Source organism: Narcine bancroftii, chromosome 3 (genome assembly GCF_036971445.1).
Source record: "Narcine bancroftii isolate sNarBan1 chromosome 3, sNarBan1.hap1, whole genome shotgun sequence".
Lineage (NCBI taxonomy): Eukaryota > Metazoa > Chordata > Chondrichthyes > Torpediniformes > Narcinidae > Narcine > Narcine bancroftii.
Window position 1 is genome coordinate 241,569,276 of NC_091471.1, and position 22,763 is coordinate 241,592,038.

Here is a 22,763-nt window from a genome sequence, read left to right on the forward strand (position 1 = left end):
CTAACTTCTGGAGTAGTGTCCATTAGTTATTCCTCAATCAGGTTTATTGTCATGAACAGGTCTCAAAATTTGTTGTTTTGCAGCAGCTGTGTGGGTATTACAGGGCAAAAATTGCTATAAATTACATTTCCTTAAATATACTATTTAAACATTAGACAAAAGAAGAGGGGGGAAAAGTGAGGTAGTGATTGTGGTTCATTGTCCATTCAGATAGTTAATGGCAGAGGGGAAGAAGCTGTTTTTGTTATGTCTTCAAGATCCTTTACCTCCTTCCTGATGGTAGCTGTAAGTAGAGGGCATGGCCTGGGAGTAGTCCTTAATGATAGGATTCCTTAAGACAGTCATCAATGCCTATGATGGTGCTGGCCAGGTTTACAACACATCTTATTGCTCAAATTTGATTTCTAACTTTTCCCTGTTGCAATGAAAGATCATTGACCTTAGTCTTCTCTCCTCGAAGTGGCTGCCTATTGGAATATTTGCACCATTTTCTGTTTTACTTCCAACTTCTATAGCTTTATTCAATAACATCCATATTGAAGAGCCTGGCCTTATATAAAAGGTCCTCTGTGTTTCCTGCATTTTATCAGTCACCACATTTCAGAGAAAAATTAGCTTTAATAGGTTGTAAAAGATTAAGACAATTCCTTGGATTGTAAAACTGGATACAAATATCAGAGTGTTCCTCAACAATTTGGATTATATACATATTTCGTCCTTCCACTCCTTCTGTCTTTTGCATTTTTACTCCCTGCCTCTTATTCTTCAAACCAGTACTGCCCCGATGGAGGCATGAACATGTCACAAAATTTGCTCTTTTGCTGCAGCTTCACAGAGGAAACATTTACATAAACCACCTTACAAAATAAATAGTGCGAGGAAAAAGTCAAAGTGAGGCAGTGTCTATGGTTCATTCAGAAATCTGACAGCAGAGGGGAAGAAGCTGTCCTTGTGCTGTTGGGTGCTCGTCTTCAGGCTCCTGTTCCTTTTTCCATATGGTAGCAGAGTGAAGAGGGCATGGCCTGGGTGGTTGGGGGTGGGGGTCTTTGAGGATAGAGAATGCTTTCTTGACTTGCTTTGTAGATGCCCTCGATAGAGTGAAGACTGGAGCCCGTGATGTCACAGGCCAAATTAACAACCCTCTAGAGTTTTTTCTAGTCCAGACCATTTTTGCACCTCCTTACCAGACAGTGATGCAAACAGCCAGAATGCTTTGATTTTCAAGAGTCTTCGGTGACATATCGAATCTCCTCAAACACGTCTCAAGTATAGCTGCCAGCAAGGTTTCAGATAGGATTTTAAAACAGGGCTCTAAAATCTAAAGATCCAATAGCAAATGAGCAGGATGCAAACCAGTTCCAATATTTACACCTCCACCAGAACTGTTAAATATCACTGGACAACAAATTTTTTTCAGAAGGTTTTCTTCCTGAAAAATAATTGGGGACTATGATAGACGACTTCAAGCTGAACACAAAGATAATTTCAGATGGGCTGAATCACGTAGGAAGTTGGAGAAACATTACATTAACTTTTATTGAATTTAGCAGGTTTAATTGCACAATGATACAGACACATTGTGTTAGTTCAACTGACCTAAAAATGCTTTGCCGCTGATTTTCATTTGTACTCAGCATCTGATGCCTCTCATGTCAGTGTCCAGCAATAATTGGCCAGCATTGATGGATTCCGGTTGCTCTGATACTGCTTTTCCATGGTCACACTGTCCCTGCTGATCTTGGTCACTGACTACACCATGATCAGCAGGGAAGAAGTCCAAGTGCGAATGCAGAAAATAAATTTTCATTTCATGGTTTTCTATACTTGAAGTATGCTTCATCGACTAAAGCTTGGCCTTCACTGCCATTATCCCCTCAGTGCTGGTCAAGAAGCTACAAACTCTAGGCCTCTGTACCCACCTCTGCAACTGGATCCTTGACCTTTTCAGCGGAAAACCACAGTCAGTACGAATTGGAAACAACGTCTCCTCCTCACAGATTATCAACACAGGCTTAACCCACTGCTCTACTCATTATGCACCCATGACTGCGTGGCCAGGCACAATTCCAATGCCATCTACAAGTTTTCCGATGACACCACAGTTGTTGGCAGAATCACAAACGGCAATGAGGAAGAGTACAGGAGGGAGATAGATCAGCTCATTGAATGGTGTAACGATAACAACCTTGCACTCAACGTCGGCAAAAGGAAGGAGATGATTGTGGATTTCAGGAGAAAATCAGGGACTCAGTAGTGGGGAGAGTCAAGAACTTTGAATTCTCTTATGTGTCAACATCTTCACGTTGATGCAATCACGAAGAAGACTCGCCGGCAGCTCTACTTTGTGAGGTGTCTGAGGAGATTCATTATCTCACTGAAGACTCTAGTAAACTTCTGCAGCTGGACCGTGGAAAGTATTCTGGCTGGTGGCATCACTGCTTGGTTTGGAGGCACCATCTCACAGGATGAGAATAAACTCCAGAGAGTTGTTAACACGGCCTGCGACTTCACTTCATCGAGGACATCTACATGAGGCGGTGTCTTAAAAAAGCAGCCTCTATCCTCAAGGAACCCCACCACCCAGGCCGTGCCCTCTTCACTCTGCTACCATTGGTTGGGGGGGGGAAGGTACAGGAGCCTAAAGACGAGCACTCAAAGGCACAAGGATAGCTTCTTCCTTTCTGCCATCAGATTCCTGAATAATCAATGAATGAAAGACACAGCCTGACTTTTCGTGCATTATTTTATTTTTATATAGTAATGTCGTAAGATGGTTATATTTGCACTGGGACGCTGCCACAAAACACCAAATTTCATAACCATAAATCTGATTCCGACTTAAATTATGACAGGAAATTACAAACGTGGCTTATATCTAACAAACTGTACATGATGGGAAAATTTTTAAGATGATTTCAGAGACCAGCAGCCCAAAAACCATAAAATACACCCAAAAGTGTTCAGGGAGGAAAATATTCATTGCCCAATGTCTTTAGTCTAATTATTATCATGATCAGGCAGCAAGTGATGGAAGAGAAACAGTTAATAATAATAACAGTCAACGATCATCTTTAGAACTGGGACAAACAAGAGCAAGTTCTGATTTTTTAATTCTGATGGAGTGTTTTGGAGATGAAACATTAACTGTTTCTATTTTCACTGCCCTGTCCTGCTGAGAATTGCAGCTTTCCAATACATCCAGTTTTAAAATTTTATTTTAATTTATTTCCTGGCGTTTGAAGGGGCTTGATCTCCAAACTGTCTGTCCTCCATTACAGAAATGACCAGATTGCAATTACTTAATTTGCTATAAAGATAAAAATCTTAATTCTTTTATTTCCTTTCATTCTTTTTGTTCTACATTGGTGCCATGTTCAATCTTATTTTTATTATATAGTATTTTAAGGAAGAATCAACACATTATCAAATTTTGCACTATTGTTTATTAATACAAAATTATCCATCATGCCGATCCTTAAAAGAAATGTAGGAAATAGAATTTAGAACGAGAGTGGATCTTATAGAAACATGAAATTATAAAATAAAGGAAGGTAAGTTGTTTCCATTGATGGGGCGACCATCATGGGGAGGGGGGGGGTCATAACTTCAAGATCCAGGGTAGTAAATTAGATGAGGAGAAACTGCTTTTCCCAGAGGGGTGGTGCATTTGTGGAATTTGCCACCCATTGAGGCAGTGGAGATGACCTCAGTAAATATATTGAAGACAAGTTTAGATAGATTTTGACATAGTAGGGGAATTAAGGGATATGGGGGAAAGCCGGGTAGGTGGAGGTGAGTCTATCATCAGATCATCACATTGAATGGCGGAGCAGGCTCGATAGGCCGATGGCTGACTCCTGCTCCTGTTTCTTAGGTTCTTATTGGAGCACCTGGAGAAAACCCATGTGGTCACGGGGAGAATGTACAGACTCGTTGTTGACAGCAGCAGATTTGAACCTGGCTCGCTGCTGCTGTAATAACATTGCACTGACTGCCACACTAGCATGCTGTACCCATCAGGGGAATTCTTGTACATGGCACATAGAGTGGCACAAGTCGCCTGGAAAAGGTGAGAAATAATATTAAGGAAAAATAATGGACTGATTGGTCATAGTCTGGAGATTCCAGATGTTCCTAACCAAAACCTACAATAGTGAATTTAATTCCAAATTCAATAGTGGACAATATCTGTACATTGAAAATGCAAAGTTAAAGTCTTAATTAGCCCAAAATTCCATCACCTGTAAAATGGTTTATTAAACCCCTTACTTTATCCCCACAATTCATTCTTGTCAACATGCTGAAATCAGATGCATATTCTGATCTTCCATTTTTCCTTCCAAAGTGGATAACTCAGTTTCCTCCCATGTGTAATTGGGCGATTCAGGCTTGTGGGCTGTGCTGTATTTCTAGATTAAGCACAAGACATCAAGCACAATTAACTAATTGAATATTATTACGAGCTACCTTCTTAGTAAAATGGGATTATCACTGAAAGGGATAGTGTAGGCAAGAGGAACTGAATGGTCAGTTCACACAAGCACCATCTCAACGCACGTCACAGCCCAGCGACAAATTGATACATTGGAAAGACATTGTGATTTTGCAAGGGAGAACCATTCTGACGGTTGCAAAGAAAACAGCTTTTTAAAGCAGCTCATGTGGCCAGCCATTTTGTGGAATTCAGGGCGAAGCATGCTCTGTGAATGACTGGGCCTTTTCTGTAGATTGACCTGTGCCAGGAGGGTCTTTTGGGAAGCAAAGTGCTTCATTTTGATTGTGACCAACAATGAAGATCATTTGGAGCCAGGGTCTTGGAAGCTTCATGGAGGCCGCCCAGTTTGAGTCTTGTCTACAAGAGGACCAGGAGTATTATGACTGCAGCTCGTGTGGATGGACATTTCTTCAAAGGCAACACAAGGAGAATTTGTGAGTCTGTATCAGCTGCAACTCCAGTATTTTCATTAGTTTATCATTAAATGTGGGCATCAAATTTCAAAGGCCTATACTTCAACAATGAATTTGAAAGACTGATCTTTGAAATAACCATCGAGATTTTGGTCTGAACTGTAATTATCTGGGTACACACACACAGATTTAGTGTTAAGGATAGTTTGAGTACGAAATAAAACCAATGGTTTTAAAATTAAACACTGTCTGGTTCACTGTCTATGGCAGCTTGTTACGCGCGGTTTGGAACAAAATTGATATGCTTACTTCATTATCTATTTCAGCATTAAATTGATTGGCTTGGGTGGCATGGTTAGGGTAGTGCTGTTACAGCGCCAGCAACCCAAGTTCAAATCTAGTACTGTCTGTAAGGAGTTTGCACGTTCTGCCCGGGAGCTCCAGTGTCCTTCCACTCTTCAAAATGAACCGAGGTTGCGGGTTAATTGGGTGTAATTGGGCCGAAAGGATCTGTTACTGTGTTGTATGTTTATATTTTAAAAATTGATTACGATTGAAATAATGTTCTTCATGTTCAGTGATTTTTTTTTAAGTCAAGGTGTAATCCCTTTTTCAGATCCTTATTTTTCTCTTGAAATGTTAATACACAACAGGCCAACACAAATTGAGTGCACACCCAGCAATACATTACCACAGAAATAAAACAACAATTAGAAATAAAACTCGTGTTACCTTGAATTCAGCTGGTTGTTATGAAATAGTTAATCAAGTTCAGCACTTTGCTTGAGAGTTTGAATAGGCAAAGTTGCAAGAATTCTACTCCAAATATACAATCAAATGATTATGTATCAGAGAGTGAACTTCATTGTAGGATAAAACCAATTGTTATGTGCAAAATAAAAACAGTATTTTAAAAACAGTACTCACAGTTCATTTGGGAAAAGATGATTCTCTTGTGTGATCAGTTTTATAATCAATGTCTTTGAGACAGTTAAATCCATTTGTGAACTACTTAGCAAATGATTGTTTAGTAGTGTGGTAGTGTACATAATATTATAACAGCTAAATTATTGGAATTTTGCTTCCCAAATGGATCTGTGGTAAGTTTGTCATAATATAATTCAGGGAAGTATTTATTTTAAAACAAAATACTCACACAGATTCTCTTCTTTCTCTCTTTGGCTTGGCTTCACGGACGAAGATTTATGGAGGGGATAAATGTCCACATCAGCTGCAGGCTCGTTTGTGGCTGACAAGTCCGATGCGGGACAGGCAGACACGGTTGCAGTGGAAAATTGGTTGGTTGGGGTTGGATGTTGGGTTTTTCCTCCTTTGTCTTTTGTCAGTGAGGTGGGCTCTGCGGTCTTCTTCAAAGGAGGTTGCTGCCCGCCGAACTGTGAGGCGCCAAGATGCACGGTTTGAGGCGATATCAGCCCACTGGCGGTGGTCAATGTGGCAGGCACCAAGAGATTTCTTTAGGCAGTCCTTGTACCTCTTCTTTGGTGCACCTCTGTCCCGGTGGCCAGTGGCGAGCTCGCCATAAAACACAATCTTGGGAAGGCGATGGTCCTCCATTCTGGAGACGTGACCTACCCAGCGCACACACCGATAAGCAATCATCAAATGGGCAAAACACAAAAGTCTGCAGACACAGTGGTTAAAGTAAAAACACAATGCTGAAGAAACTCAGCAGAATACATAACCAATGTTTCAGGCTTCGTCAAGGTAGTCGCTGTTTGACCTTCTGAGTTTGCCCAACATTGTGGTTTTAGCAATCATCAAAGGGTGGTTTAATTAGGGTGTGAAGTTTCCCAGCAGTGAATCAGAATGCCTGCAATGGGTGTTGTCCTGAAGACAATTATTCTTCCTTCCCCCCCCACCCCCCACCCCACGACACGGTTTCTCATATATTTGTGGGATCAGTGCAATATTCATCTATTACCATGCCAATTCAGCTTTTCAAAGGACATTTTGGCAACCAATTAGAAGCAAAATCTTCTGCATGCAGAAAAAAATGGTCAGTATGCTTAATGTTCACTTTGGGCTAAGCAGTAACTCCTCAATGATATTGACTGACCCAAAGAGAATATTAAGCACTCTGACCCTCTGACTATCATTGAGGAGATGCTGCTTGGCCTGTTTTCAGCATTTTTTTATATTTTATTTTTTAATGATGAATTGTAACTTTGTGCCATTCAGATCTCTGGCACATCTCATTACAAGCAAAGACATTCTCAGCTAACTCTGCACACTTTATAATGCAGAAACTACTTTATTTTCCTTTATTACAGTTGCATTTTTAGCATTTAAACAATTCAAGAGTTTAGATATTTATGGCAAAGAAGATATTGTTTTGGGGTGAGTGTCAAATTGGAAAACTGGAGGTGTAAAATCCAGTGATAATTGGGGGATCAGAGTTGGAGAGGGTGAACAAATTTAAGTTCTTGGGAGTCACTATCTCAGAGGATCTTTCCTGGATCCACTAATGGCATTGTGAAGAAAGCACATCAGTGCCGCTACTTCCTCAGGAGTCTGCGAAGATTTGGTATGACATCAGAAACATTGGCAAATTTCCACAGATGTGTGGTGGAAAGTGTGCTGACCGGCTGCTTCACAGTCTGGCACGAGGACATCAGTACGCCAGAGTATAAAACCTTGCAGAAGGTAGTGGACACAGTCCAGGACATCACAGGCAAAATCCTCCCCACCATCAAGAACATTTAAGGAAATGCTGTTGTCGGAGAGCAACAGTGATCATCAAGGATCTGCACCACCCAGCACTATTTTCGTTGCTGCCATCAGGAAAGAGGAATAGGTGTGATGAGACTTGCACCACCAGATTCAGATACAGCTGCTACTCCTCCACCATCAGACTCCTCAACAACAAACTAAATCAGCGACTCATTCTACTTTTGTGCTTTTTATTCTCTCTGTATTGCACATTCATTATCTGTTTGTAGCTCTTTACATGTGTGTGTTGTGTACAATTTTTCTTTATGTACTACCATAACTGCCTCGCCTACAGGAAAAGGAATCTCAGGATTGTATGTACTCTGACAATAAATCTGAAATATGGTCGTTGACCTGTTTTCATCGCTTTTTATATTTTATTTTACAATGATGAATTGTAACTTTGTGCCATTCAGATCTCTGGCACATCTCATTACAAGCAAAGACATCCTCAGCTAACTCTGCACACTTTATAATGCAGAATCTTCTCAAACTTATTTGAGGCTTTATTTACAGTTGCATTTTTGGCATTTAAACGGTTCATGGATTTGGATAATTTTTGCAAAGACGTGATGGGGGGGAATGGGTGTGAAATTGGCTAGTAATGATGTCAGTGGGTGATCCGCGATTGGTAATCGAGTGCTTCAGCCTGGATTCCATCCTCCCTCTCCGCCTGTACCCCCACCCCCGGCGATCGAGTGCGCGGCGCTCGCTCCCGCCTGGCCGCGCTCTCTCTCTCCCTCTTCTAAGATGGCCGCCGCCGCCGCCAGCCCGGAGGACCTGACAAAGGCCGAGCCCGTTGACCGCCCTCCAACGAAGGAGCCAAGCGGCGGAGGTGACGGTAGGCAGCCGGGGGTGGGGTGGGGTGCGAGCGGGGATGGGGTGGGAGGTGGTTGGCCGCGAGGCGGGAGGGCTGCCGGGACGGAGCGGTGTCTGAGGCCTGGTGGCGGCGGTTGGTCACTGAGGAAAAGGGTGGGTGGGGGGGGGGGTGATGAGAGTCAGTATATGAGCCCAGCCACCTGCAGCCCGCCCCTCCCCTCCCCCAGGTGACCCACCTTCCCGGGACTATCTCCATCTCTGCCTTGTGAGCCTCCACCCTGCGAACCTTGAAGCCGTTGCCATGATTTTAGGCGTCTCTTTGTACAGAGACTGCGGGGGCCCCAACGCCCTCTCCTCACTGTAACCTTCCCGAAAGTAAAGTTATCAACCCAGAAAGACAGCGTTTAATTTCCCTCCGTATTAAAAGTTCTGGATTTCACACAGCATTTCCTTACCCATAACGTAAAAAGTGTTGCAGTACAGCCTGGAAACTGAACTTGGGGGTATCTTTGCCATATAAAGTACAGTTTGTCCTGCTGAGTACCTCCAGCATTGTGTTTTTACTTCAACCACGGTGTGTGAAGACTTTCATGGTTTTTTTGGGGTCAGATTTTGTTTTTTAAACTAGTGCAGCTTATTTTAAAACGGTGGAACACGTATCACATACAATCTAAAAAACGAATATAACGTATTTGTAAAAAATGTCAACCACATTTGGATTATATAGGAGCCCAAATATAATTATAAAAAATAAGGTGCTGCTATTATAAAAATAGGTGACCTCCTCAATGAACTTTCTTTTTTTATTAACCCAGACCTGACTTGTATTAATCTACAAAATGAGCCTTTCCACAGGCTCTTGCATTTTGGGGAAAGAATTGATTTATGAAAATGTGTTGTAAATTCCTGAATGAAATGCAAAAAATGTTTTTATACTTCAGTGTTAAATTTTGGTTCATAGGACACAAGGAGAAGAGATGCATTGGAGATAAATTTTTGAAAAATGGTCAAGTAAGGGGAATGTGTTGTGTCCCACGCTGCTGGTCTCTGCACCTTATGCCAGCTTCTAAGTGATTAAAGCTGTTTTCATGAATGCAGAATCAAACAGAATGGGATGAATTAACACAACACGTTTCACTGAATAGTTTCTTCTTCTAAGATGAAAGTAATTTTCCAAAATGACACAAATAAGAATCAAGGAAAATGGAAGTTTGGAAGCACAAGGCTTATAAAAATGTATTAAATTTTAAATTTACATGCTGGGATTCAAGAAGCCAGTAGAAATCTGGGTGAACAGAACATGATCCAATGGGTGAAGTTTTGAGCAAGTTGAATTGTATATAGGCATTATGCCAGGAGGTTATCTGGGCAGCCGGGCTTTGAATAAATGCTGACTTTTTATTTCAATTAGTCTGGGGGGAAAAACAGTGTAGAAGTTGGACAAATAAGAATGCAGTAAATTTGGTTGCTTTTCTACTCTTAAGTTTAAAGGGTTTTGTGAAATTATAGTCATGACTTTCTCTTCAGCAGTAGGATGGAATGTTTCGTTAGTATAATAGAAGGAACATCAACAAATTTTTAATGGTAAATTTTAAAATGTCATTCTATAGAAAACCTCTGCGCAATAGTTTCTATCTTAAACTTGATATGATAGAGGAAGTATTTTCCTCTTGAATGAATTTTACTTCCTATGGATGCTGCGTGACCAGAGTTTCTCCAGAACTATTGTGTTCTGCACTCGACCCCAGCATCTGCATTTTTTTTATTTGTTCACCTCCTTCAACATTGGCCCTGTGTGTCTTGAATTTTTTTGGATGCAGTTATATATCTGGAGTACTTTAATATTTATGGGTTTGGAAGAGTAACTTTCAAATGAGTTTTTGCAAGCCAAGTGCAATATTTCCACCATGAAACTCATTTATGTGGATTGGATTTTGTTTATTTAGACCAATATCAGGCTATTTAATAGTTTTAAAGTACAAAAAAGTTTTAATATAAACAGCCAAACTACAGAAGACAAGAGGTTGAAGATAAGATTTAAGGGGCTGTTTTATAACAAGGCAGAGCACAAATATTTGTAGCTGCAGAACTCATCTGCGGAATGACCAAGTTGCGCAGGAATAGGTAACTTGGTCCAATCAATTTCTATCGGCAATTAATCACATTTAGCCATATGGTTCTCCAATCTATGACTATTCATACACAGCTTGAATATTGGTCATGTTTTTGTCCTAACCACCTGAAGTTGACTCCTGCGAAGGTTTTTCCTTCCCCCCCCCCACATAGTGTGCTTTTGGCATTGTCTTTTACATTATAACTGCCAAATGTTAGCACTCAGTGCACTTGCCTACATTTTGTTCATACCTTGTGAAGGGCTCAAGCCAGAAACATCAGTTCTGCATCTTTATCTTTAAATTGCATTCTGACTCAGAGGAAATAGTTTGTTTTTTAAAAGGTCACTCAGAGTGCTAACTTTAACACCAAAAGCTGTCACCTTTGCATCACTCAGAAATCCAAATGCTTTTCAGATGATACTACAAATGAATTTCATGGTGGAAATAAATATTGCATGTTTTTCAGCACTTCTGAAAATGTGTTCAGTACCAGATTTGTATCCAGCTATTTTGCTAAGTTTTGACAAAGATGTGTGTGTCCACATAGTGGTTTTCATTGAAGTGTGAAGCGAGAACATTTTTATTCTACATTCTCATTTTTAAAACTACATTTCTGAATTTTATTTTTCTAATATTTAATTGAAATTTAAATGCCGAACCTTTGAGTCATTGTCACTGGAGAAAGCAATTTCTGGCTTAGTAATTTGGAATTCATTTGAGGTTTAATGGTCAATCGATGGAACTAATTTGAGTACAGTGCATATTGCAAAAGTGAGGTTATGGAGCCCTTGTGATCAATTTATTTCTCGGTTTCTTATAACGTTAGTATTTATTCATTGTAAAGGCGTCATGTAATCACTGTGTTAAACCCAACTGGAGGTCTGATGAGGTCTAAAAGCACAGAAATGTGGAAGAACTCAGCAAAAATATGGACTACTCACAGATTGGGTTGGCCTGGGTTTTGGATTTTCCAGATTCTCGGGAAATACTTTTAAAATTCATATTTAAGGAGGAATAAAGAAGAGATGAACAGGTAAATTTCAATAGTTTATTAATGAAACTTTTTCATATAAAATACAAAGTACAAAAATAACAATTATTCATTCATTTCTGCGACTTGTGCGCATCTGTGACATGCAAGCACATAAAAGCCTAATTTTTAAAAAGTTTGAGAGTTTTTGATAAGTCTGGATTCTTGGGTGGTCCATATTTTGGATTTCTACTGTAATCTGCGTGTCGGGCCTGAGTTCAAGGTTTCCCCCTCTGGACGCTGCGAGACCTGCTGAGCTCCTCCAGCATTTCTGTGTTTTTACTACAATCACGTCATCTGTAGGCTTTTGTTTTTCACTCCTGCCTGCAGGATGTAATTGCAGCAGTGGTTAAGGTAGTGCTGATGGATCATGCAGTCATTTCATTCCTTGTCTGGGATGGAGGGAAGATCCAGAATCAGATGTACTTCAGGAGGATGTGAGAATACTAAATAAAATCTTTGTTCAGTTTAAGGGTCGTTGTCGCACTTCAACCATGTAAAATTTTTACAAACGCAAATGATACTGAAAATCTCTGCCTCTAACAGAATAATAATAAGCAGTATAGTGACTTTAAGGTCAAAAAATACTTTGCAGTACAGTCATGTTTTATGGAAACAAGTTGAAAAGTATTAGAGCTATGGAGACATTTGCATTTTGCATTATTCAGGATACTAAAATTACATAATTATTCAGTCATAGCTGGTTACATGCCAATGTACTCTTGTACATTTTATTGAAATATTAGTGGCTTAATTTGAATGAGACAAAAGAAAAGCTGCAGGTCACAACTGGTTTACAAAATTAAATTGCATTTATTTAGCAGATTCATCATTATGTCTAGCAAATTTGGAGCCCATGAGCAAATGTGAAGCACGTTAATTTACTTCATGGCTGTGATCTTGCAACATGGAATATGATTTGCAGGAACACTGGTTATTGTCGCAAACAGCGACATTTTGAAGGCACACTGTCCTGTGTCCAGCTTGAAAGTGACAGTAAAGTCTAAATCTATAATGGAAGCTGTTGAATTCTGTTTCCCAACCTGTAGGATTGGAAACTGGTTTTACAGAAATAATCAGAAGAGTGAAGGTAACCAGAAAAAGATCATAGTCTCAGAGGGAATAAATAGTGGAGTGCAAAAGGAGAGAGTTAAATGAATAATTTGTTCCTTGATTTAGAGGTAGGCTATTGGTATTCTTGTGGTTTGATCAAAGTAAGAATATATTGTTTAAATTTTCCAACCAGTGGACATCCAGATATTGTTCAACTAGTTAACAGCAATTTTAAACCCTAAAATTGACAGACTGGGCATGATAGTGCATTTGTGTATCGATTTTAGACCTTTGTAATATAAAGAAAGTTTAAGTTTGACCATCATTCTGCTCAAGAATGTGTGGATGCTGCAGTTTCCTGTCAATCCCAGTCAAATTTGGACAATATCACCTCAACTTTCTGGCTTTTACTGATCGAGTTCAAGCCTTTTATGTTGGCACAGGAGTATCACCACCACACAGAAGTACATGACTAAACAAACACTTAGTGCTGGTACAGAAACCAGTTGATGACAGCCAATTCAAGTTCATTTTAACATGCTGGCCAATTTGGACAGCTTGGATTCATTTTGTAGTGCTTAAAAATATCAACCGTCTGTTGGGAGTTTTGAGCATATGGCTCAATCTAACACAGAAGATGAGTAATCAGATTCCACAGACGTGATTAACCCTCCGAGGTTAGTCATACAATTTGTTGTGCTAGCTGTAAAGTTTCTCTCCAGTGGAGTGAGAGTTAAGCTGGCAAATCACTTGTAAATACCTGGAGAAAAAAATTGGCATGTTCTGCAGTGAGTTTTTCAATTTCTGTTTACTATTTGCACCATAGTTTGCCACAGTCAAACTGAATGTTTCCTTCTTTAATAATTTTCCACTTAGAATTTTTGGTTGTTATTTATATTTTAAGTTAACTTGGTGCTTTGTGTAACATGTTAAATTGCTCACCTTGTTTAATAAATAACTTCTGTATTTGACTGTAAAAAGTCAGCAGGTCATTTGAAATATAATTAGAACTTGGTGTTGGAGTCGTCAACAAAGTTCAGTATTGTTACAGAGTTGCCGCTTTCCTGAGCTTTGCTTGCGATATTTCACCATAATGTGATAATCACTATTTGATAGTTTTGTCAACATTGAGGTGAAAGTTGGTGACTGCAGCCGTTGAGCATTGAACATAGAAATTATAAGAAAAAAAATTCAATCTAACTTGCCCATGATGGTGTTTTATTGATTACTTCGATGCCATTGGTGCTTTGTAGTTAGTAAGGGATTACTTAAGGTGATATGTGAGTAGGAAAAAAGGTTGAGAACCACTGACAAGCAATATTTTTCATTAATTGAAGAAAATAGATTGTCCTTGTGAATTGTTTTTTAAAGCTTGAGATTCTAACATTTTTCAACAACCATCCAGGGCTTTGGCAAGACTGCAATTGGAGTCCTTATCGAAGGAAGCTTTCACAGTGTCAAACAGAATACGTAACTTATGAAACCCTGGATTCATGAAGAAGGCTATGTCTTGTTAATGAGTCATTGTGAAAGAAATTGAAGGAGGTTTGGTCGAGGCAAAAAAACCAACATGGATCCTCAAGGCACAATTGAAATGATTCTAATTGAAAATGTACCAAAAACTATAAATCTATGTCACCTTCAGTGTTAATATGAAAGCCACAGCAATTACACTTCAATTTGATTGGTATAAAATATTGCCTGGAAAAAAAATTAAATTAACTCATCATTAAGAAGAAAAATAGTTTCAGATGTGGGCCACATAGCTCCTCGGGTCTCATCCCAGTATCCAATAAAGATCTTGGTTGATCATGTATATCTATTTTCTCCCCAGAATACTTCTATCCCTGATTCTTTTGATATCCAAATGAACTTCCCCTAATAACCAGAGCATCCAGGATTTCATGTGGCAAATAATTTTTCATCCCTCTTGAGTAAACATGTTTCTCCCTCTCATTCCTTAGTTCTGTGTCTTGTAATTCTAACAACAGCTCTCATGGAAAAAAGACTCTTTGAATCATCAATTTCTTAATGAGATCCGTTGAAAATTTAAAAAAAGGATGCTAGAATCAAAACATTTTGTTTTTTTGTTGCATTTCTCATTCTAAACTCCATAGGTTGTTTATCCATAATCTCAAATCTGCACACGGTTGGAGAAATGGTTTTACTGAAACCCTGTATAATTTTTCAAGACTTTGTTACCTTTGTACTCCAAAATAGTGGGAACATACCCATTTGCTTCTAATTACTTTTTATATCCGCATATTTTTCCCCTCATGCTTACATTTATTTGTATTTTGCTATTAAATATTTGTGTTGAGCTGTGTTTTATCACAGTACACATTTGTGCAATAATTGCTATTTCACATTGAGTCTATCCCTTTCCTATATTGCTTTGTATCATTAGAAAGGTATCAACCAGTATTGATAAAATTTACATCCTACTAGTAACAGGCTGCCTATATGGAAAAGAGCTAGTTTGTTTTCATGGTTATAGATACAACACAATAATGGGTACTTTGACCTACCAAGTCTGCGCCAACCACCATGCATCCATTTGCGCTAATCCTATCCCTATTCACTTTATTCCCATACATTTGCATCAAATGCTTCCTAGAGTACACCGCTGATCAGTGGTAATTTACAGTCATCAATTAACCACATATTTTTGGAATGTGGGAGAAAACTGACTGTCAAAGGGAGAACGTGTAGACGACACACAGTACCTGAACCTGATTTGCTTGCTCCTGTAATCAATCCTATGTTAATACCAGTATAGTACGATAATTGGCAGATTCCTCTCAAAAAGTAGGTAGCACAATTAATGCAATGCTTTATCAGCGTCGTTGATCTGGGTTCGAATTTGGACCTGTCTGTGAGGAGTTTGTACGTTCTCCCTGTGTCTGCATGGGTTTCCTCCGAGTGCTCTGGTTTCCACCCACCCTCCGAAAGGTACGGGGTTTGTTAATTTGGGTGTAATTGGGCGGCATGGGTTTAAATGGCTGGAATCAGCTTCAATTGCGCTGTAAATAAATTTTGATAAATTCAAGTAGGCTGCAGTCACTGATTTCTCACCAATAGGAATGTGGTTACTACATGCAATCTGTTGGCAGTGTTCAAGAATCTAAAGAATTTGAAAGGTTATCCCAAATTCATCACTCTCTGCAAACATGTCTTTTCAGATCTAAAATGCAGGCTATTAGATCCAAAGAATTTGTCAACTTTTAATCCCTTTCAATTTCTCCCTTTAATTCACTATTGCTTCTGAATATCTGGATTCCATACTAAAAATAAACAATATATTTCTCCTGCCTCTGTTGCATGGGATCCATGATTATATTTTTACCATTTCTTTACTCGTATGAATGTTTAAACATATTTTCATATTTATTAGCTTGCTCTTTCATCTCCTTTGATCACAAATTGTTGGTTTTGAAAAACTCTCCCAATCATCAGACTGTTCCTCTTGGCGATGATATCAGCCACTTTCATGTTGCTTACCATACTTATGCATTTATTTGGTTTGAAGCATTGCATCAATTCCCCAGGATGCTTAAGAGTAAGAGCATCCAAGCATATATCAAAGGATATAATCTTATTTCACTACAGTGTTTTCCACAATTCAAACAGATAAAAAAAATCGATCGGGACCACTTACCACCCAATCAAAGTCCTGAATAGGGAGTGCGTGAGGATTCTCTTCAGAATCTGGGGTTTAACCATCTACTTGCCATCGTGCTGCTGTATGACTTATCAAATTGGCTTGCATAATATTCACTGGCGCAAGTATGCAATGAAGAGACAAGATGAAGACAAAAGGGTTGAAAAAGGAGAGACTCAGCAGATAGCAGTTAATTGGGCCATCGACAGACTCTCATTTTTATCCCGATGTGACAAATGTAAAATTTTTGAGGCCCCTCTGATTCATATGTTTTGGGAGTGTCCTGAACTACAGGAATATTGGGAACAATTCTTTAAAACTATCACAGGATTAAATTATTGCTTTGTTTGGTTATTTGCTAGAAGAGAGGATTTCCTTGAATTTAACTAAAAAAAAAGTAGCTTTTGCATCATTGATGGCCAGACAAGCAAGTTTGATAAGATGGAAAGACAGTGTAGCGCCAAGGCAGTGTAGCGCCAAGGCAGTGTAGCGCCAAGGCAGTGTAGCGCCAAGGCAGTGTAGCGCCAAGGCAGTGTAGCGCCAAGGCAGTGTAGCGCCAAGGCAGTGTAGCGCCAAGGCAGTGTAGCGCCAAGGCAGTGTAGCGCCAAGGCAGTGTAGCGCCAAGGCAGTGTAGCGCCAAGGCAGTGTAGCGCCAACTTGTATGTAATGGGTACAGGATGTTATTTCTTGCTTGAATTTGGAGAAAATTAGATCTAATGTTAAAGAGATCAAGGTTAAATTTGACAAGATATGATGGGGCCCATTCATTGGGCGACATTTGATTACTTAAGTAGGGATGCTCTGGGGGTTTTCTATCCAATGTCTGAGAGCCTATACTCAATTCTTTACAATTTATTTGCTGTTGATTGTGTTTAGAGGGAGGGGTTAGATTTGTATTTTTTTTCTTTTTTCTTTTGTTCTTATTTTTGTTTTTTTCTTCAACGAGAAGAGATTTATCTATTTAAATAATCAACATTGTATATCTCAGTATTAGAATATGAGGGGACAATGTATAATTTAGATATGACTTGTATTCGGTATTGCATTATCTAAAATCTATATGATTAATATCTAAGTAATACATACATGTAATATTTCTCTATCAAATTAAAAAATATTTTAAAAAGAAAGATTGGGCAATCGAGTTCAACGGTTGAAGACAAAGGGGGGAGCGGTCATCGTCGGAGTGGGCTGAGTCAGAGTGGTAAGGCTTTGGCTCAACAGGCTTCGGCGAAAACAGGTAAGAGGCGAGGAATAGTCAGAGTTGAAGTCCGAAAGGGCCACCCTATTTGAGGAAGAATAGGCACAAGTAAGGGCCGGTTTTTTAGCTATCATATATTTTGTCCAGCTAGTCATAGAGAGTGGGAATGGCAGTCAAGGCAGGGGAAGGTGGGTTGTAAGGGAAGTCAGCAGTATCCCTGACAAATTGTGAGAAATGCATCCAGCTGCAGCTCCTGACCAACCAAGTTAAGGAATTGGAACTAGATTTGGATGAACTCCGGATCATTCGGGAGGTAGAGGGGGTGATGGACAGGAGTTACAGGGACACTATCACACCTGGAGTCAGGAGGAGGGTAGGTGGCTGACAGGAGAGGGAAAAGGAACAGGCGGTGCAGGGCACCCCTGTGGCCATCCCCCACAATAACAAGTATACTATTTTGGATTCTGTTGAGGTGGGAGGGAACCAACCAGGGACAAGCCACAGAGGTCAGGTCCTGTGGCTAAGAAGGGAAGGGAGGAGAAGAGGCAAGCTGTTGTGACGGGGATTCTATAGTTAGGAGAACAGATAAGAGGCTCTGTGGAAGAGATTGAGTATCCTGGATACTTCCTAGTGCCAGGGTCTCAGATAGCTCAGATTGAGTTTGAGGCATTCTCAGGGGGGGAGGGGGGGGTGAGCAGCCAGGTGTCATGGCCCATGTAGGGACCGACTACATGGGTAGGAAGGGTGAGGAGATCCTGCAAAAGGAGTTCAGGGAGTTAGGTGCTAGGTTGAAGGTCAGGACCCCAGGGTAGTGATTTCACTATTGTTATCCAAGCTACATGTTAATGAGATTAGAAATAGGAGATAATACAGCTTAATACATGGCTAAAGACATGGTGTGGGGGTGGGAGGGGCTTCATGTTTCTAGATCATTGGGCTCTCAGGGAAGGTGGATCTGTTCCAATGGAATGGTTTGCATCTGAACTGGGAAGACTATTATTTTTATGGGAAGGTTTGCTAGTGCTGCTCTGGTGGGTTTAAACTAAATTTGTGGGGATGAGAACCAGAGTGCCAGAGCAGATAGAGAAGTGGAGATGGGAAAAGATGATGATAAAATTACATGGACTGATAGAAGTCAATGGTTGAAATGTGGAAATGTTCTATTTCAATGCAAGGAGTATTGTAGGAAAGGCAGATGATCTTAGAGAGTGGATTAGAAATGTGAGATTATGACATTGTGGCCATTATTAAAATTTGGTTGCAAGAGGGGCAGGACTGACAGCTCAATGTTCCAGGATTCTGTTGCTTTAGATGCAATAGAACTGGGAGAGGGTTGGTGAAAGGGAGAGGAGAGGCATTGCTCATCAGGGAAAATAGCATAGCATATGCACAGGCAGGACAGACCAGAGGGCTCGTCTACTGAGACTCTATGGGTGGAGCTGAGGAATGGGAAAGGTATGACCACATTTCATGAGTTGTATTATAGATCACCCAATAGTCAGCAAAAATTAGAGGAGCAAATTTTTAGAGATATAGCCGACAGCTTGCTGCAGGAAACAAGGTTGTGATAGTAGGAGATTTTAACATCCACCTAATGACTGGGACACCCATACTGGAAAAGGTCTGGATGGCTTGGAGTTTATCAAATGTGTTCAGGAAAGTTTTCTAAATCAATATATAGAGTTATCAACTAGAGAGAATGTAATACTGGATCTCCTATTAGGGAATGAGACAGGACAGGTGACAGAGTATGTGTAGGGAACATTTTGCTTCCAGTGATCATAATGCCATTAGTTTCAAGTTAATTATGGAAAAGAGTAGGTCTGGTCCTCAGGTTGAGATTCTAAATTGGAGAAAGGCCAATTTTGAGGAAATGAGAAAAGATCTAGAATGCGTGGATTGGGATAAATTGTTTTTGGGCAAGGATGTGCAAGTGGAGGACCTTCAAATGTGAAATTTTGAGAGTATAGGTAAACCCGGCTTTACGATTACTCGAATTTTGAAAATTTGCTCATACAAAGAAACCCGGATTCACTTTTATGAAGAATGGGTTTTTGCATTTATGAAAATTGCCTCCAATTACCTTCAGTTTATGGACAGTTTCGCAGGAACCCTCTACCTTCGTAAAGCAGGGTATACTTGTACAGAGTTTGTATATTCCTGTCAGAATCAAAAGCAAGTTTATAAAGCATAGGGAACCTTGGTTTTCGAGGATATTGGGTATCTGGTTCAGAAAAAGGGAGAGGTGTATAACAGGAGCAAATGAGGTACTTGAGGAGTATTTTTTTAAAAATGCAAGAAAACTCTCAAGAAAGAATCGGGAAAGCTAAAAGACATGAGGTTGCTTTGGCAGACAATGTGAAGGAAACTCCTAAGGGTTTAAACAGGTATGTTAAGAGCAAATTTGTCCCCTGGATCAGTGGGCAGCTTTGTATGGAGCCAAAAAGAGATGGGAGGTCTTAAATGTTTTTATTTTTCATAAGTATTCACTCAGGAAAAGGGCAGATTAATGGGAAGGGTGGAAAACAAGCAGTGAGATCATGGAACCTGTACAGATTAAAGAGGAGAAAGTGTTTACTGTCTTAAAGCAAATAAGGATGGATAAATCCCCAGGGCCTGACAAGATATTCCTTTGGACCTTGAGGGAGGCTAGTGTAGAAATTGCAGGGGCTCTGGCAGAAATATTTAAAATATCCTTAACTATAGGTGTGGTGCCAGAAGATTGGAGGGTAGCTTCCATTGATTAAAAAAGGCTCCTAAAGTAACCCTGGAAATTATAGGCCAGTGAGCCTGATGTCAGTAGTAGGTTAATTACTGGAAGATGTTCTAAGAGATCAGATATACAATTATTTGGATAACCATGGACTAATTAGGGATAGTCAACATAGTGCGTGGTAGGTCATGTTTAACCAATTTTAGAGTTTTTCAAGGAGGCTACCTAGAAAGTTGACGAAAGGCTGTGGATGCTGTCTACATGGACTTTAGTAAGGCCTTTGACAAGGTCCCACATGGGAGGTTAGTCAGGAAGGTTCAGACACTAGGTATTCATGATAGTACTGAACTGGATTTTACGATGGCTGGATGGGAGTAGTGGTGGATGATGCTTCTCAGACTGGAGGCCTGTGACTAGTGGTGTACCTCAGGAATCAGCGCTCGGACCATTGTTTGCAGATGACCCTTAGACTGGAGATGTTGTGGACAGTGAAGGTTTTCAAAGCTTGCAGAGGGATCGAGACCAGCTGGAAAAATGGGCTGAAAAATGGCATTTAATAGGCTGAAACATGGAAGTTGATGCAGATAGATTTTGGAAGGACAAACCAAGAAAGAATATACACAGTAAATGGTAGGACACTGAGGAGTGGGGTTCAACAAAGGGGATCTGGGAATACAGTTACATAATTCCCTGAAAGTAGTGTCACAGGTGGGGATAGGGTTGAAAAGAGAGCTTTTGCCATATTGGCATTCATAAATCAAAGTATTTAGTCCAAGAGTTGGGATGTTATTTTAAAGTTGCATAGGACATTGGTGAGGCCAAATTTGGAGTATTATGTGCAGTTTGGTCACCTAACTACAGGAAAGATATCCATAAGATAGAAAGAATGCAGAGAAGATTTGATAGGATGTTACCCGGACCTCAGGAACTGAGTTACAGGGAAAGGTTAAACAGGTTTGGACTTTATTCCCTGGAGCGTAGAAGAATGAGGGGAAATTTGATCGAGGTATTTAAAATTATGAAGGGGATAGATAGAGTAAATGTAGATGGGCTTTTTCCACTGAGGATTTGATACAAACCAGAGGACACGGGGGAAAAAAATTTAGTGGCAACATGAGGGGGAACTTTATCACACAGAGAATGAGCTTCCAGCTGAAGTGGTGAATGCAGGCTCAATTTTAACATTTAAGAGGAATTTGGACAGGAATATGGATGGGAGAGGTATGGAGGGTGCAGGTCAGTGGGACTAGACCAAAAAAATGGTTAGGCACATACTAGAAGGATCAAAGAGGCCTGTTTCTGTGCTGTAATTCTTTCCCTTATCCTTGTGATTAAAGTTTATCATTTAAACCACACAAGAAGTTATTTGTATTCAATGATCTGAGCTGAATTAATTTACTTCATAGGATTCTATCATTAGTTTTCATATCTCTAGTTGGGGCAAAGAATAGAAGTAATATCAACTATTGCATTTCTTAAAGCTTTCCCCTATCACTGCAGGATGTTGGATTTGCATATTTTGCAATGGGAAAATTGGCTGTGCTTTAATGTTGTCCGTGATGAAATGGCTCAAGCATAATTATTGGAGTGATGGTGAACTCTGGTGCCCCTGTACAGTTAGCAAAAATCTGTCTTGAGGATAGGGGATGCAAAAAGACTAAGTATCCATATCTTAGTTTTTCCTAATTGTGTTTTGGTAATTAGACCTACAAAAATTAGATTTAAGGATCTTAACTACCAAAATGACTTTAAATGTAATTTTTGCTTTCAGTGGTGATAATTGATCCAGATGATGATGAAGAAATGGCCACTCTCGAGCTGGATTTGCCATCTGGGCTTAGTTCTGGAGAAACTGAATTGCAAGAGAAAAATGGATTTATGGAAACGCTGGACAGTAATTCGCATCCCAAACAGTCGCTTTCCAAAATTGCCTTGGTCTCCCAAGGGGAGGAATCACTACAGTCGAACAAATGTGAGTTTATAGCAGCTCTCGTGATCAGTGAAGAGGTGACAAAAATAGTCTGAGTTAAACTCACTGGTATCTGGGTAAGAACAGTGTTAATTTTACAGCTCAAATTTTTGCATCATGTGCTATTTAAAAGGAAACATGACATTTTAGTTTAAATTTAGGATATAATTCTCAAAACCTGGTAATTTCTTGAATAAGTAATGAAATAAGATATATAGTCAAACCCCTAATCAGAATTCAAGCAACCTGCAAACACAAGCAACTGACTAAAAGAAAAACGAGGAAAATAGATTAAAATATGAGAATGGATAAGAATAAATAAAACTTGAAATAAAAGTTTAAAATTGTAAAAGTAAATGTTCTGTGAAGTAACACAAACCTTTGGTGAAGATGGGAGCAAATATTCAGCCAGCAGAGGGCCTTGGTCATGCTTTATTTGCAGCAGCTGTTTGAATAAAGTTGTGTGAAACAACAATGGCATCGCCCAGGATGAAGAGCTGGTTGATGCCGCTCACCGTTGGGCTGACTCTCCTGCTTAGTAAGAGTCTTTATCAGTATATTAATA

General features: G+C 39.8%; 1 protein-coding gene across 7 annotated transcripts in view; it reads left to right on the plus strand.

The window, feature by feature from the left end:
- LOC138758413 (protein Wiz-like) overlaps positions 1-22,763 on the plus strand; it is a 133,629-nt gene that overhangs the window by 59,872 nt on the left and 50,994 nt on the right. For all 7 annotated transcript variants that reach the window (XR_011354274.1, XM_069927289.1, XM_069927291.1 and 4 more), the window contains exon 8: positions 22,001-22,201. Coding sequence is in view for 6 of the 7 variants with exons in the window: in XM_069927289.1 (XP_069783390.1) it covers positions 22,001-22,201 (201 nt within the window). In the remaining variant the exon portion in view is untranslated. The remainder of the gene's footprint in view (positions 1-22,000; positions 22,202-22,763) is intronic.